Source organism: Xenopus laevis, chromosome 1L (genome assembly GCF_017654675.1).
Source record: "Xenopus laevis strain J_2021 chromosome 1L, Xenopus_laevis_v10.1, whole genome shotgun sequence".
Taxonomy (NCBI): domain Eukaryota; kingdom Metazoa; phylum Chordata; class Amphibia; order Anura; family Pipidae; genus Xenopus; species Xenopus laevis.
This window is the reverse complement of record NC_054371.1, coordinates 99,108,013-99,123,520: the sequence shown is the minus strand read 5'-3', so window position 1 is coordinate 99,123,520 and position 15,508 is coordinate 99,108,013. Positions and strand designations below refer to the sequence as shown.

The 15,508-nt window shown below is 40.0% G+C and overlaps 1 protein-coding gene across 4 annotated transcripts in view; it reads right to left on the bottom strand.

The window, feature by feature from the left end:
• Positions 1–15,508, bottom strand: part of hnrnpm.L (heterogeneous nuclear ribonucleoprotein M L homeolog) — a 33,852-nt gene that overhangs the window by 5,059 nt on the left and 13,285 nt on the right. The window contains exons 3-16 of one of the 4 annotated variants that reach the window (XM_018253945.2): positions 13,970–14,022; positions 13,313–13,320; positions 13,102–13,195; positions 12,638–12,940; positions 11,470–11,623; positions 10,845–10,894; positions 10,679–10,739; positions 7,081–7,173; positions 5,846–5,887; positions 5,311–5,400; positions 4,514–4,603; positions 3,312–4,003; positions 2,348–2,399; positions 545–926 (exon numbers count right to left, since the gene is read on the bottom strand). In XM_018253945.2, the coding sequence (XP_018109434.1) occupies positions 763–926; positions 2,348–2,399; positions 3,312–4,003; positions 4,514–4,603; positions 5,311–5,400; positions 5,846–5,887; positions 7,081–7,173; positions 10,679–10,739; positions 10,845–10,894; positions 11,470–11,623; positions 12,638–12,940; positions 13,102–13,195; positions 13,313–13,320; positions 13,970–14,022 (1,946 nt within the window). In that variant the 3' untranslated portion in view covers positions 545–762. Of the gene's footprint in view, positions 1–544; positions 927–2,347; positions 2,400–3,311; positions 4,004–4,513; positions 4,604–5,310; positions 5,401–5,845; positions 5,888–7,080; positions 7,174–10,678; positions 10,740–10,844; positions 10,895–11,469; positions 11,624–12,637; positions 12,941–13,101; positions 13,196–13,312; positions 13,321–13,969; positions 14,023–15,508 lie in introns of those variants that run through there. The other 3 variants (XM_041560918.1, XM_041560927.1, XM_041560920.1) reach the window with 3 other exon arrangements.

Here is a 15,508-nt window from a genome sequence, read left to right as displayed (position 1 = left end):
ATTGGTATAGGATACCTTATCTGGAATCCAATTATTCAGGAAGTCCATCTACCTTAGAGGAATTTTTATTATATATAGTGTAGTATTCCATTTTTCTCTAATAAAACCGTACCTTATACTTGTTCCCAACTAAGCTGCATGAAATACGGAGTTTATATTTACATTTTTAGCAAATTTAGGATATGGAGATCCTATATCTGTATTATCACTTAGCAAAAAATAAAGAAAAAGAGAGAGAGAGAGAGAGAGAGAGAGAGAGAGAGAGAGAGAGAGAGAGAGAGAGAGAGAGAGAGAGAGAGAGAGAGAGAGAGAGAGAGAGAGAGAGAGAGAGAGAGAGAGAGAGAGAGAGAGAGATATCTAGAGAGATATCTAGAGAGAGATATCTAGAGAGAGATATCTAGAGAGAGATATCTAGATAGATATATATATAATTTATAGCAGTACATTTATATAAGCTCTAACAGTTTACCAACAGGTTAAAAATGCCTTACCCAGTAATGGCAGTGTGACCTTTAGCTTTTCAATGAACATTAAGAATCACAGGTAGCATTAACAGCTTGAATTTATTATTAAACACGAAGTGTTGCTCATGTCAGAGTCACATCAATGGAGAAACAAAGCTGGTTACAGTAAAATTACATTTCCCCATACCCTAAGAAATAAAAAAAAAAAAAACACTACCAGCAAGAACACGGTTTCTGCTTGAACTGACATTTTCATCTGACAATATAAAAAACATTGGGTGGCATGCTAAAGAAGAAATTAAGCATTTCTATCCATCCGAACATCGATTTCTCTGCCACCAAGCTTGGCACCATTCATCATGCGACAGGCTCGTTCAGCAACTTCTGGGCTTTCAAATCTCACCACACCACATCCTTTAGACTTCCCATTCTCAGTTTTTATATCTGCATATACCACATGGCCTGATAGAGATTAAAAAGGCACCAGTTAAAACTATAAAGAAAACAAGAATTTAAGTTTCTCTTTACCATGGAAATGATTCTGCGATCATCCACCACTGTTGTCTTCCATGGACAGGGCCGCCATCGGGGGGCCCCAAGGGTAAGGGGGACCCGGCCACACCACACTTACTTGATTAGCTAGGCCCCCCTGCTTTCTGAGAGCTGCCGACTTCAGGAAGGCAGGGCAGGAGCACAGGGGGGAGGTATCTTCTGACTTATGAAGTGCAACATGGCAGGGCCCCCCTAAAGCTAACCCTCTGTGGTACCTGTTGTGTGGTGGGGCCCTGGTCACCATTTTTTTTTTTTAAACTTCTGGGGGGGGGGGCAAGATTTTTTTACATGGACATTTAAGGGGGCCCTGGCCACCAATTTTCTTATAACGTGGGGGGCCCTGGCCACCAATATTTTTTAATGGGGGGCCCTGACCATAAATGTTTTTTACAGGGGCCCTGACCACAATTTTTTTTTTTATTATTAACATGTGGGAACCATAGTAACAATTTTGTCTTTTTTTGCTGTGTGGTGGGGGGTAGACCTGTGGGGTGGGGAGGGCGGACCTGTAGGTGGGTTATGTGGAGGGTGCAGCCCAGGGGGTCCAGGAAATTTTGTTGTATGGGGCCCTGCGATTTCTGATGGCAGCCCTGTCCATGGACATCCAGGTCTTTTTGCATTGCTGAGTTCACCAGTGCTTTCTTTCTTAGGATGTACCAAACTGTAGATTTTGCCACTCCTAATATTGTAACGGTTTCTCGGATGTTTTTTTTCCTGTTTTTACAGCTTAAGGATGGCTTGTTTCACCTGCACGGAGAGCTCCTTTGACCACGTCTGTTCACAGCAAAATCATCCACATATAAGCACGCCCCCTTAAAATCAACTCCAGTGCTTTTATCTGCTTAATTGATAATGACAAAGGAATTGCCCACACCTGCCCATGAAATAGCCTTTAAGTCATTTGTCCAATTACTTTTGAGCCCCTGAAATGATGTGATTATGTTAAATAAAGACTTTAGTTCCTCACATTTATGCAATCTTTTTGTTCAACCCACTGAATTAAAGCTGAAAGTCTGCAGTTGAACTGCATCTGACATGTTTTATTTAAAACTCGTGGTAATGTACAGAACCAAAATAGAAAAAAAGTGAACTCTGCCCAAATATTTGTGGACCTAACTGAGTCAATGCATCCTGTGCTTCACTAGCTCTCATACAGAGTATACTCAATTATGCATGCCAATGGAGAGAGGGGAGCAGTTTTTTGAAATTGTGAATTTGTGTAGACACTTATTCTAATATCTTTCCTGCACTGTAGACAGTTTTCCTCTTTTTTATAAGTAAAGGTTTGTTTTTAAAAGGCCCTAAAATGCATTTACACAATGAGGACTCACCACATTCACCGAACTGGTCCTTCAGCATTTTCCAAGTGCAATCAAAAGATAACTGTGGAGAAAAAGGTAAAGCCTTCAACATCTCAGAGGTCATACCTTCAGGACAAGAAGACAAGTAACTTTACAGAGAAAGTATTCATTATGGTTCAAGTATAATTGTTAATCTCAAGCATTTCGATCAATGTGATGCTATTACTTACTGTTTACCTTGAGTGGTCCAAGACATTTTTTTTTTAAATGACTATGCAGGGTCAGAGTCAATAGTGCCCTTTTCAAGCCTAGTTGTCAACAAATGGGTAGGAAAAAAAAAAAAAAAGCCACCACTTCCCTGCTGGATTTAATATTGCTGACCTTGATCTCTGGCCCTCTTCCTAATGGCCTTCTGGTAGCTGTAGTTTAATACATACAACCAGAATAGAAGTAAAGAAAACAAAAAAACAAACCAAGGTTGACAATTGAAATGAAATCCAATTGTGTTACGAATTTTGTTTTAATTAAAAGGTTAATCTAGATATATATCTTTACTATTACAGCAAGCTTTTTTTTTTTACATTTCTCATGCCCACATATGATCAACAAAGAAAAAAAGAGCTCAGATTTGTTCCAAGCCTTCCTAATTCAGCAGTCCGCGAGTACACTGCAAGCCATTTGCCTGAAAATAGTACTCTATAGGCACAATGTTCTATAGAAAGATTTGTCAGTATTTTTAATTTAATATAGCAAAACATTTCAATTTAAGTAAAAACTATTTTCATGAGTAAAAGGGAGTTTTATATTACTTGGAAAATTGCACATTTAGAAGCTGGAAGTAGCATGGTCTTCCTTTGAGTAGCCATCTTGCCCTAAATGTTTGGCCAGATACCTGTAGTTTATTTTATGGCATCACACAAATTTATTCAAAAGTATTGCTTCTTTGCAGTTGCCTAGAATGTTCTTCTACATACTTTATAAATTATGAACTCACATTTCTTACAAAAATCTGGCATCCTTTCCGCGGTACTGCAACTGGCCGTATACCAGCTGTTCCGCCAAAAGAACCTCCAAAGTTGTTTCCAAACTTAGTGTGGTCAATGTCCATTGGCCTGTCAAAACTACTTCCCATTCCCAGTCCCATGCTGGAACCCATTCCAATGCCTGGTCCCATTCTATCTAAAGGACTGGATGCAATGTGGTCTAACCCAACTCTGTTCATAGACCCAGCAGTAAGTCGATCCACTGATGGAAGCCTATCCATCATGGGACCCATACGATCCAACCCAGATGCCATTCTATCCATTGAAGAGGATCCTAGGCGGTCCATACCAACACCCACTCTATCCATTCCTGAGCCAATGCGGTCTATGCTGGAACCCATTCTATCAATTGTGGAGCCTACCCTATCAATTGATGATCCCATCCTGTCTACACCATAACCAATGTTAGTACTCATTCTGTCTAAGCTGGATGCTACAATTCTGTCAATACTGGAGGAAATGTGGTCCATGCCCAATGATCCCATACCAGAGCCTATCCCAGAGCCCATTCTGTCAGCACTAGGACCCAAACGGTCCATGACAAGCCCCATTCTATCAATATCAGATGGTACTCTGTCTACACCTCTCCCTAGGCCTGAACTCAGTCTGTCAATACCAGCCACAAGGTTGCCTGCTCCAGACCCTATAAAACAAATAAAAAGTTTAAATGAATTTAAGTCATTTTGATTGAGGTACTGAAAAGTTTTCAAGAAAAGGGTAAATCTGACATGCATTATGTTAAATATCAAAATTCCTTAACACAGTCAACATATCAGGTAAGCGTAACCACAGGCATGTTTCAGTAAACGTTTGTATGCTGTGGCACTGATGGAAAGAAATACTAAGATACATGTTCCAACACTTGTACTGGTTTTGAATGTTTGTTGTATACACCCTTTGTGTACAGCCTTGTGGAATATACAAACATTTATATGCTAATGTACTTCCTTATAGCCTGTACATGAATAACCGAGAAAGTTTAAATCGGTATGCGTCTATTCAACAGAAAGTTAAATGACTGTCCTTCAAAAGCCACAGTGAGTAATAACTCCACTACTACTTGACTGCAGTGTAGTGCTGCAGCAAATTCCCCCAAATATGTTTTAAATTATGACTAGAAGCATCATTTGATAAATCCTAATTTCAGTCTTACCAATTCCTCTATCCAGTGAGTCCCCATAACCTCTGGATAACGTGTTCAGTTCACTCCTATCAAATCCAACACTCATTGCTCGATCAAGATCTGAATAAAAAGGGTATGTTTGAATGATTATGTGTTCGATACCTAATGTAACAATATTTTAAAATGAATAATGGGGGCAAAATACACAATACCTGTGGGGCACTCTAGAAGTATACAAAACACAGTGTACGCATTCCCAAGTGATCCCCCTCTGCTGGTAACAGCGTTTTCCATACAGTGCAGTTTACAATAATGGAAAGAAGGTCTGTCGCATGTGTAGTTTATTAGGCATGGCAATCTGATAGAATGGGGCAAACATAGATGCCAGTGTGTCACGGGTCAAGCAGCAGGATGGCATTTTTTTTTTCATCGCAAACACAGGGACATACATAGTTTCTCAGACAGAATCACTGGGTCCGTCACTCACATTGATTCATGCTTAAGTTATGGATTCTGGGACCTATGTCCCTCTTTTTTCTATGGTTGGTGATACAGATATCCTCTGGAAACCCAAAACACATTGTTTAAATACAAGGTAAGAAAAGGCCTAAAGGACTACAAGGCTGGGGGTGGCCAAACAACTCCACAAAGGCTATTGCTACGGTCTACGGCAGCCCCATAATCTACACATTGCCAATGCAGGCCTGGGGGCAGTGGATTATCAGTTTACTAATAATGTATACCATATAGAGTTCAGCACATCAATTTGAGCTCTGGGTATTTGTGTAGAATAAACGACAAGCATCTCTTTACACATCAAAGTTTACCTCCACTCATTCTTCCAAGGCCCAAACCAGATGGAAATCTGTTTATGCTACCAAGACTGCTGTTCCCACCAACTGGAGGGCCATCAATGCCTAAATAAAATTTCAAGAGATATGTTAAACTCTGATGTAAGTTAATAAACTCGTAATATCTAAGTATTAAAGACCTGGACAAAAATGCTTAGGCAAAATAATTGATCCTCAGAGTAGTGTCATATTTGTTAAACTGTACTAGCTAGCTCATTCTATTTAGCCAAAGTCAACCCGCGGTTTCTATAGCAGTTTTTTGTATGTTACAGTATTTTCTCATGTCTTAGAATTCCCACCAGGCACAGGTTTTACTGCACAAGAGATGAAATCAACCAAAGATTTAAAATAAAACAAGTTAAAAATGTACATAGAAAAATTAAATATACAAGTCTTAAATGTTAAGGAAGAGGCTTTAACCCCCCCCCCCCAAGGATACCAGTTGGAGGGTAAAATTAACTATGGTGACCTTCTGTAACTGAATTAAAGAGCTTTGTGCACACTGAATTACCCATTTTATTCATCCCGAAGCCCATTGAGTCCATAGATATACCTTTAAAAATAAAAAAGGAAAAATTAATATCTGATTCGAGCATGCATTTTCATTTACAGTGAAAAGCAGAAGGCCCACACCATAGGTCTGTATTCCCCTTACTCCCTCTGTGTAGCCGACCTGTAACTTCCTTTCTGTATAACTTTACATACTAGGTGTGGAAGAGAGCAGTAACATTAAAACATGGTCTTTTAAAGTAAAATATAATGCACTGTTCAGTTCTGTCCAACTTCTGTGCACTTTTTCTGGCCTACATGGTGGAAGGCCGATAATGGAAGGCAGTGTTAACCGCTCCCTGTTTTTAAACCACACCCGCGACCATGTCCACATTAATTGTGGTAGTACACCAAAATAACTAAATTGTTGGTGCTCACTGCAGGGATATCACTCATATGTGACAAAAGTTAAGTCATATTAAGACATACCCTTAAATCCATACATCTCCTCATCCCCTGGGGATAACACCGCAACCCCAACACATGATTAAACACATTAGGGACCACTAACAATTTTAAAATGCCAACAAACCCCCAGAACAAATAGGCTTATGTTCGACGGGCAGAGCAGGGCACACATTGAGCACAGGGCAGGCAGAACAGAGCAGTAGACAGGGAAACCTCTCAGGACCACTGCAAGATGAACTACATACAGTGACCAGCAGTTGCCCCTTCAAAATTTTGTATGTGTGAACAGGTGAAGTATGTGGGCACAGTCTGGGTTTCGGGTGCGAACAATAGAGGAGTTACAAGTGTGAACAGAACACACATGCAGGCAGAGATCAGCCCCATGTGTCTAAAGCCGTTACTTTCTCCCAACAAAGTGTCACGTCACAATATTAGGTTTGAATTTGGCCTGGTTCCGCAAGTGTAGTCACCCCACCCCTTCGTTATGAATAAAACACCAGTGCTTAAAAAAAAAAAAAAAAAAAAGTGTAGTGTATAGTACACTAGGCAACCAAGTGTAACATGGTTGTGTGACCACACAGCTACCAAAACCTCAGGGAAAAAAAATAATAATATATTTTTACCCCATACACAGGTAGTATGAATACACCAGGAAATTCACCCTATTTGAAACTTCATAGACAGCCAGAGCTTTAAGAGAACCACAGGAACATTTAGTACAAAAAAAAAAAAAAAACCATGTTGAAAGGGTTTTGAACAAGTAAATCGAAAGCTCTGAGCAAATCTTACCTCCAGGGCCCCCCATACTTGATCCTCTCAGATGGTTTGCATCTATTGGCTGACCGCCAGGACCAAGGCCCATCCCAATACCTCCAAGGCCACCTAAAACAAAAACATATGAAGTATTTTCATACGTTTCTGACTTTAGCATAATGTTTAGCTTTGTGCATCCAAATCTTTTTTTATCTTGGTACGTTATTACAGGAAAGCAAGCAAAACATTGGCCTCTTGCATTTATAGGATCACAGAACTCCTTGGCAACACACATCAGTAAAAACATATGAATGGTGTTCATAAAACAGCGATAGAATTTCTTTAGCAGCATGTATGGAAATATCATCTTTAAATACAGCAACAGTGCTTAAAAAAAGTCCTCTTCTGAGCAGTGACCTTTGTGATGCAAACACAAGAACTAATTACTTCCATAAGGACTGCTTGTTCAGTTATGAATTCAGTATATTTTTAAATTAATTCTAATTCTTCTAACTCGTTCCAGCTTTCAAACAGGAGTGACTGCCCCCAATCTAAAAACAAATGCTCTGTAAGGGTACAACATTATTGTTATTTTTTTCCAAATAAACTTTCAGCACCTGCCAGCCTAGCTAACATTTAGGTTCTTTACAGGGGTATAAAGAGCAGTTTTAGGTTTGCTATGATCACTGAACACAGATTAGACAAAGCAGTGGTTGACTAAATTGCTTGGGGGAGTCTGTAGTTCTTTTTAAAGGGATACTGTCATGGGAAAATAATTTTTCTTCAAAATTAATCAGTTAATAGTGCTGCTCCAGCAGAATTCTGCACTGACATCCATTTCTCAAAAGAGCAAACAGATTTTTTTTATATTCAATTTTGAAATCTGACATGGGGCTAGACATATTGTCAATTTCCCAGCTGCCCCAAGTCATGTGACTTGTGCTCTTATAAACTTCAATCACCCTTTAATGCTGTACTGCAAGTTGGAGTGATATCACCCCCCCCAGCAGTCAAACAAAAGAACAATGGGAAGGTAAACAGTTAGCAGCTCCCCAACACAAGATAACAGCTGCCTGGTAGATCTAATAACACTCAATAAAAAGTAAAAACCCATGTCCCACCGAGACACATTAAGTTTCATTGAGAAGGAAAAACAGCAGCCTGCCAAAAAGCATTTTTCTCCTAAAGTGCAGGCACAAGTGACATGACCAGGGGCAGCTGGGAAATTGACAAAATGTCTAGCCCCATGTCAGATTTCAAAATTGAATATAAAAAAAAAATCTGTGCTCTTTTGAGAAATGGATTTCAGTGCAGAAGTCTGCTGGAGTAGCACTATTAACTGATGTGTTTTGAAAAAAACACATTTTCTGATGACAGGATCCCTTTAGGTATAAATAAAAATGAATTTCATTTATTGCAGTGAAATGTATACAACACAGAGTGATATTACAGCTGAATTCTGCATAAAAAAAAAAAAATTAGCTATAAATTTAAAAGTGAACTTCAGTAGTATGCCGACCTGGACAGAGACGGCCTCGCTAAGGTAAATAAGACACCTAAAAGATCTTTGGAAGATAAGGAAATTCTATCTCAGCATACACCACCAAACATGGGCTATGTTCATTTTATAGGTGGGGTCAGCTATTGTTTTTAGTATATGAATTTCAAACTGACAAATTGGGCAATTGAGAACTGTAATGGCTAATTATACAAGCAACAAGGGGAGGCTAATAAGTAATGAGTGTTACCTGACAAAAATAGATTTTTGTACCGTAATCCTTTTCTCTTGTCCTACATTGGGGGACAAATGCACCATAGGGGGATGAAGATCATGTTGCTTGGAGAAAGGACACTAAAAGCTTAGTGGCTCCTCCTCCTCCGGGCTTCATCCCCCGCCCAACTCCGTTTTCTGACCGAAAAAGATGACGAGCCCTACCAAATGCCCATGTGAAGAGTAGTAGCACCTCCCCAATGCAAGCTAAGCATGGTATAAACCACCTGCTGAGGGAGGGAAGGCCTGTGTCCCCCCCAATGTAGGACAAGAGAAAAACATTTACCATAAGTACAAAAATATTTTTCTCTTGCCTAGATTGGGGGGGGGGGGGCGGGCACCATGGGCCTTCAAGATTGCTGATCTAATCCATCTTGCAATGGTGGCCTTAAGATGCCTTCAGGCCTTTCCATGTTCCTTCTGGTAAGGTAAAGAAGTTGTCCACCTTCCTTATGCTCTTGGTAGCCCTGGTGTATGTTCTGAGAGAACGAACCACATCTAGGTTGTGTAACTTCTGCGAAATTTTGCTGGGAAATGGTGCTGAGAACCCGGGGAGGAAGGTAAAAATGCGGTTACAGGCGCAAGAGGGAGAGGGATAGAGGAAGCTGTGTCCTATGTCCCCCTGTAGGGAATTCTGTCAGAGAATAGTGAACTAAATGTCTTTCTGCTGAGCCGACAGGCAGCAAGTAATGAGGGGAGGGAGGAGGGAATGGACTTAACTCCTCGTGCCAGTCAGGAATGCACAATAAAAGGTGTACCCTCCGTTGTGGCTACTGGTGCAGCTTCCGGGGAGCAGAAACCAGTTGCCCAGGGTATTGTGGAGGGGAGCCCCCAAGCCTGCAGCCTCTGTAGAGCGGGAAGGCAACAGAGCATCTACAGATCAGAAATCCTTGGCTGGAGGGGTTCTGGAAGAGAAACACTGAACCCAGCAATGGCAAGATACTGAAATCTGTACCATTGCTCCGAGCCACAAAGTGTCCGTCCTCCTTCTGAGGACTCTACATGAAAACGGGAGGATTGAGGAGGTAGGCGGGGGATGAAGCACAGAGCAGGAGGAGGAGCCACTTTAACCTTTTAGTGTCCTTTCTCCAAGCAACAGGATCTTTAACCCACAATCTAGGCAAGAGAAATACAGAATGCACCGGATTTAGTTCACATTTAAGTTGTTTTTTCTCTGCAACCATTTTTTTTTGGAGGTTCCTAAAGCTTTTTGTTCAACAGCTATCCTGTTGGAACTTGAATCGTTAGATGGTTGCTAGAGTCTAATCACTGTTTAAAATATTCTCTATTATATAGCACAGAGTGTTTTCTTCCAATAACATATCCCTTTAATGCCCAGTCAAGCATTTATGATAGCAATATAGTTCAATTAGCACTCACCGACATGTCAGTTCATTAAATGCCAGTGCTAGTGACTCATGGTCCACTCAAAAGCTGCGTTAGAAGACTAATATACGACACAGCACCGCTGATGCAGGAAGTTTAGTTTAAAAAGCCTTAATTTGAAAACCATGGCTTTAGAGCTGCAACAAATGCAATGTTTCTTGAGAAAGGGCCGGGACCAGGCCAGAAACTTTGCATTGTCGTACATCTAAAGCCATGTGTTTCAAATAAAGGCTTTTTAAACTAAAATTTCCTGCATCTGCGGTACAGTGTCATATAAATCAGGAATTTAGCAAACCCACCAGAATAACGTTAGACAGATTAAAACAGTTACTATGCCGTAATCGCAACAATATTCAAGTAATTACAGTCACAAGTAACATTTCAATTGTCTTTAAGGGGAGTAAATGTACCCTTTAATTCCGAAAGCATTCATCGGAAGAATTATTTATAGACCGATTTTGGAAAACCCTTACTTACGGGGAAGTTGTGGTGGCCGATCTGCAGGAAACAGGTCTCCTTTAGGCATTGATTTGTCATCCTGTTAAAAAACAATGTTTCATCTCTCAAACCACACAGAACAGTTTTTTAATAAAGCCCCAGCACTCACACCCAATTTACAAGAGTACCAAGACTGGAAACTTACCATTTTCACCATCATAGGTCTGTCAAAGAGAGGCTGTCCATTGAACATTGCTATTGAGCAGTTAAGGTAACTATGCCTTTTTAGACCAGTTTGTAAATTCATAAAGGGGAAATAATAATGCTTTACTTCTAACCTTTACATAGCCAGTCAACCACTGTCAAGCAGTTCAATATTACTAGATTGCGCTGGCCTGGAAACTGTCCTAGTTGATTGTATGAACAGGTGTTCTAATGGCACTAGAAATAAGTTACAAGGATATCTTTAGTGGGTTCATATTTCTTGCAAATTGCACCTATGTTTCCCCCTCTAAAACACTAATTTAGAAGAAAGCTAAGGAAAAAAGTGACTAAAAGCAGAAAACCGTTAAAGTTTAAAATAGAAATACCCCTCCCCCCAGAAAGTTTTTCACTGTTGAAGTGCTACAGACAATAAACAGGTCAATATTGCAAATGAACCACCTCGATTTGTTTTCTAACAAGCACTTAAGCCACCCAGCACAGCAGTATGCACCCAGTCATGACACTGACCAGGCTAGGTTACTCTGAGGGTGGTTGTGTACATGCAGGAACAGTCAATCTAGTGTACTACAAGCATAAAGATCAGCACTAAAGAACTGAAAGGATACATATTGCCTGAACAGCTTCTATAGGTTGTTCATATGTAACTGTACCAATTCCTCTGCTCTTTCCATCTTTATCTTCCAAAACATCTGCCCGCAGCACAGTGCCAGCAATTCCAAATACTTCCTTTAACTTTTTCCAGCCAACACTGTAATCAAGCTACAAGAAAAAGAAAATATATATATATATATATCTATATATATATATATATATATATATCTATATATATATATATATATATATATATATATATATATATTGTATTGGTTTGATATAAAATGGTCATAGAAAGCATCAACTGTTGGACCGAAGGGAAGACTTCTGTTTGCAAGGAATAGCAAATTTATATTCAGACAGTGTGTTTTGCTTAAAGGGATACTGTCATGGGAAAAAATTTTTTCCCAAAATGAATCAATTATTAGTGCTGCTCCAGCAGAATTCTGCACTGAAATCAATTTCTCAAAAGAGCAAACAGATTTTTTTATATTCAATTTTGAATTCTGACATGGGGCTAGACATATTGTCAATTTCCCAGCTGCCCCAAGTCATGTGACTTGTGCTCTGATAAACTTCAATCACTCTTTACTGCAAGTTGGAGTGATATCACCCCCCTCCCTTTTCCCCCCCAGCAGCCAAACAAAAGAACAATGGGAAGGTAACGAGATAACAGCTCCCTGGTATAACTAAGAACAACACTCAATAGTAAAAACCCATGTCCCACTGAGACTCCTTAAATTACATTGAGAAGGAAAAACAGCAGCCTGCCAGAAAGCAATTCTCTCCTAAAGTGCAGGCACAAGTCACATGACCTGGGGCAGCTGGGAAATTGACAAAATGTCTAGCCCCATGTCAGATTTCAAAACTGAATATAACAAAATCTGTTTGCTCTTTTGAAAAATGGATTCCAGTGCAGAATTCTGCTGGAGTAGCACTATTAACTGATGCGTTTTGAAAAAAACATGTTTTCCCATGACAGTATCCCTTTAAAGAACCTTAAAAAGCTAATTGTGTCTCTATAAACAAGTAAGTTGCAACTGCAATTCTTAATCCACTAGGTCAATCAATGTAGGTTAGTAATAGATTTTGGTAGACTATTAGGTGCACATCCATGTTAAACTGAAACAGAGAGCTCATTCGATTTGATGATGGTTCACCCATGATACTTTTACTCACATTAGCTACAAACACTGTGCTCCCAAGTCTTCCTGCTTGTAGTGCATGGATAACTTCCCTAGGAATATTTGGGTTGTTAAGCAGGCTAGGCGGAATATTGCCTCCAACTGGTCCTGGGCCACCCATTCCCAGAGGACCAGGTCCACCAAGCCCAATTGGACCTGGACCACCCATTCCCATTGGCCCCGGCATTCCCATTGGACCTGGACCACCCAAACCCATAGGGCCTGGACCTCCCATGCCCATAGGGCCTAGTCCAAAAACAGAGTGGGCAGCTCTTCTTGAACGATCACCATCAGGATCCTGTAGAGATAAGAAATATGTATGGTTCAGATAAATATTTACAGCAGACAATTCAGAAATATACCTTAGATACAGATTATATGAACAAGTTCTCAGTATTAAAGTGTGCAAAACCAACACCATCAGTCTATAGGTGCTATGATTAAAGTGTACAAACTTACCTCCCTAACTTTTAATGGCCTTCCATTAAAGACATGCTTATTGAGAACTTGCACAGCCTTCTTCATGCTTTCCTCCAATTTAAACTCAACCGCCCTATGGAAAAAAAGGGGGGCATTATACCACAATTATGTGTCTGAAGAAAAAAAAAAAAGAAAAGAAAAAAAAAACCCACAATGCAGTCCACAAAAACAGTGAATGATGGATACTTACGCACATCCCTATGCGAGCAGGTAGCCACCACAGGGGCAGGAGAGGAAAAAAAAATAAAAATAAATAAAGTTAACTACAAATATTTTAAACTTTTTTGTTCCGAAGTATTAATCTGTGCCCATCCATATTTGCCTTAAGAACCACAGCCTAAATAAGGCTCAGAAAAGTATTTATCCCTCAGTAACAAAAAACAATTAACATTCAGCACAATTTTAACTGTTGGAGACAATAAAAAACAATCATTTAAAGCTCCAGGAAAAGATCTATGCTTCTACAGCTACCAAGAATTTTACTAGTTCTGCCTATAGCCAAGCATCATAAAATATTTGGACAAACACGGCACGCACACCAAACACCAGTTTACGAAAATTTGGCGAGTCCCTGTACAGGTCACCCTATAACAGGGTTAGCATGAACCTTGGCCATGAAAAAGAGCACGGTTTGATAACATGACCAAGTATTGTAGTTCAGGCTTCATTTTGAGTGTCCAGACACGAGTCTCCAGCTAATCCTCCAAGTTTTCAGTCAGCTGTTCCAATAGTAGATCAGCCCATACAAACATTTGAACAAATTTTAAAAAATCCGGAAGTCACGGCGATCATTTATCACACATGAGTTCACAAATCCGTAGAAGGGAGAATTTGCTCTGTAACTTACCCTTGACTTTCCTTCATCGTCCATTAAGAGCTCCACGTATGTTACCTCACCAACTATAAATCAGATTCCAGACGATACATATACCATAGGAGAAAGCCAAAAAAACAATTGTATTTAGAACAAACAAACAACAGCCTTGAGGGCCTTTTGAGAAAGCCCAGTGACTTCAGAGGTTTTACAAGTGTGCAGTCAATAGAAGGTACATGGCTGTACTGCTTCATTTAAAAAAAATAAATAAATAAAAAAGAATTAGTTTGTGGACTGAACAAACCAAACTGCAAAATCTATACAAGTAAATTCACAGCAATAATCTTGTCTTCCACACAAGAATGAAGCGCTCACCTCCGTTTCTCTTCCCTTTGGGACCAGGTGCTTAGCAGTCAATTTCCCACTCTGCCATGGGTATCAAATCATATGCAATATCCAACAGACCGCAGCAAGGTGTCAGTGTGCTGTGGTCTGTTGGATATAGTAATAATCTTGTCAGCATACAACATTCTATGATCACAATTATAACAAAGGTTAAAGATTTTAGATGCTAGATATAACTGTGTATATCAACATATTTAAAGCCAGTACCAAGGCAATCTTGGAGCAGGCCATGTAAATTGTAAATAGTTAAAACTTTGCCTTACAGTAGAATAAAGGCAGCGCACTCCTGGGTTTCAAAAATTGATTGCTTGTCTCCAGGTTGGTTAAAAAAAAATGTTACAATTTATTTAAACATATATCAATCCAGTAAACATAGCGTCTGAGGTCTGACCTCAGACGCTGTTTACTAGATTACAGTTGCCATTTTCAAGCTGCTGACATCATGCCCACCCGTGTCTCCTACACTGTAAACTGCAGCTTTAGGGAGAGGGGCTGTGCAGGACTGTCTTGAAAAAGAGGAGAGTTCCGATTGGACAATGGGATTAAGTGGGCAAGACTTTCAGCACGTACAGGCTGAATATGCTAATGCAGGAAAAAAAAAAAAAAAACGGCAGCAGCTCAGCAGTGAGGTGCGCATGTGTTTGCTCAGGGAAATCGCTGTTGGTGGAAAAAGGAAGCAGCTCTGGATTGAAACAGGTACTTAATAGCAGGACCTGACTTTGCCAAAGGAAAACTAAGCAACAGGACATTGAGCTAGGGGGAATATGTTAGAGACTATATTAAGGCTGGGATTTTTAGGGAATGTTGTTTAGAGACTTTCCTTCTCCTTTAAAAGATGGGAGCTGCAGTGTGTGACCACAAAACAGCTGGGAAATTATAGGTGGTCAGTGCTGGTTCCCATATATTGAAAACAGTTGTCGACCTTACACTGCCGGCTTTCAGATTCTGTTTGTATAGGTGCGGGCCCCTTCCATTGTGGTACCAAGGGCCAAAATGTTGTTGGCGTACATGCCGAAGGGCCGATAATGGAAGCCAGTGCTGCCCATTCTTTTTAAAACTACATCCACTTTAAACCAGACCAACGTAATTACAAGAAATGTCAACATCTTACACACATTAATGGAGGGGCCCAAATGCGCATAATCTCAGTACAGATACCTTTTAACC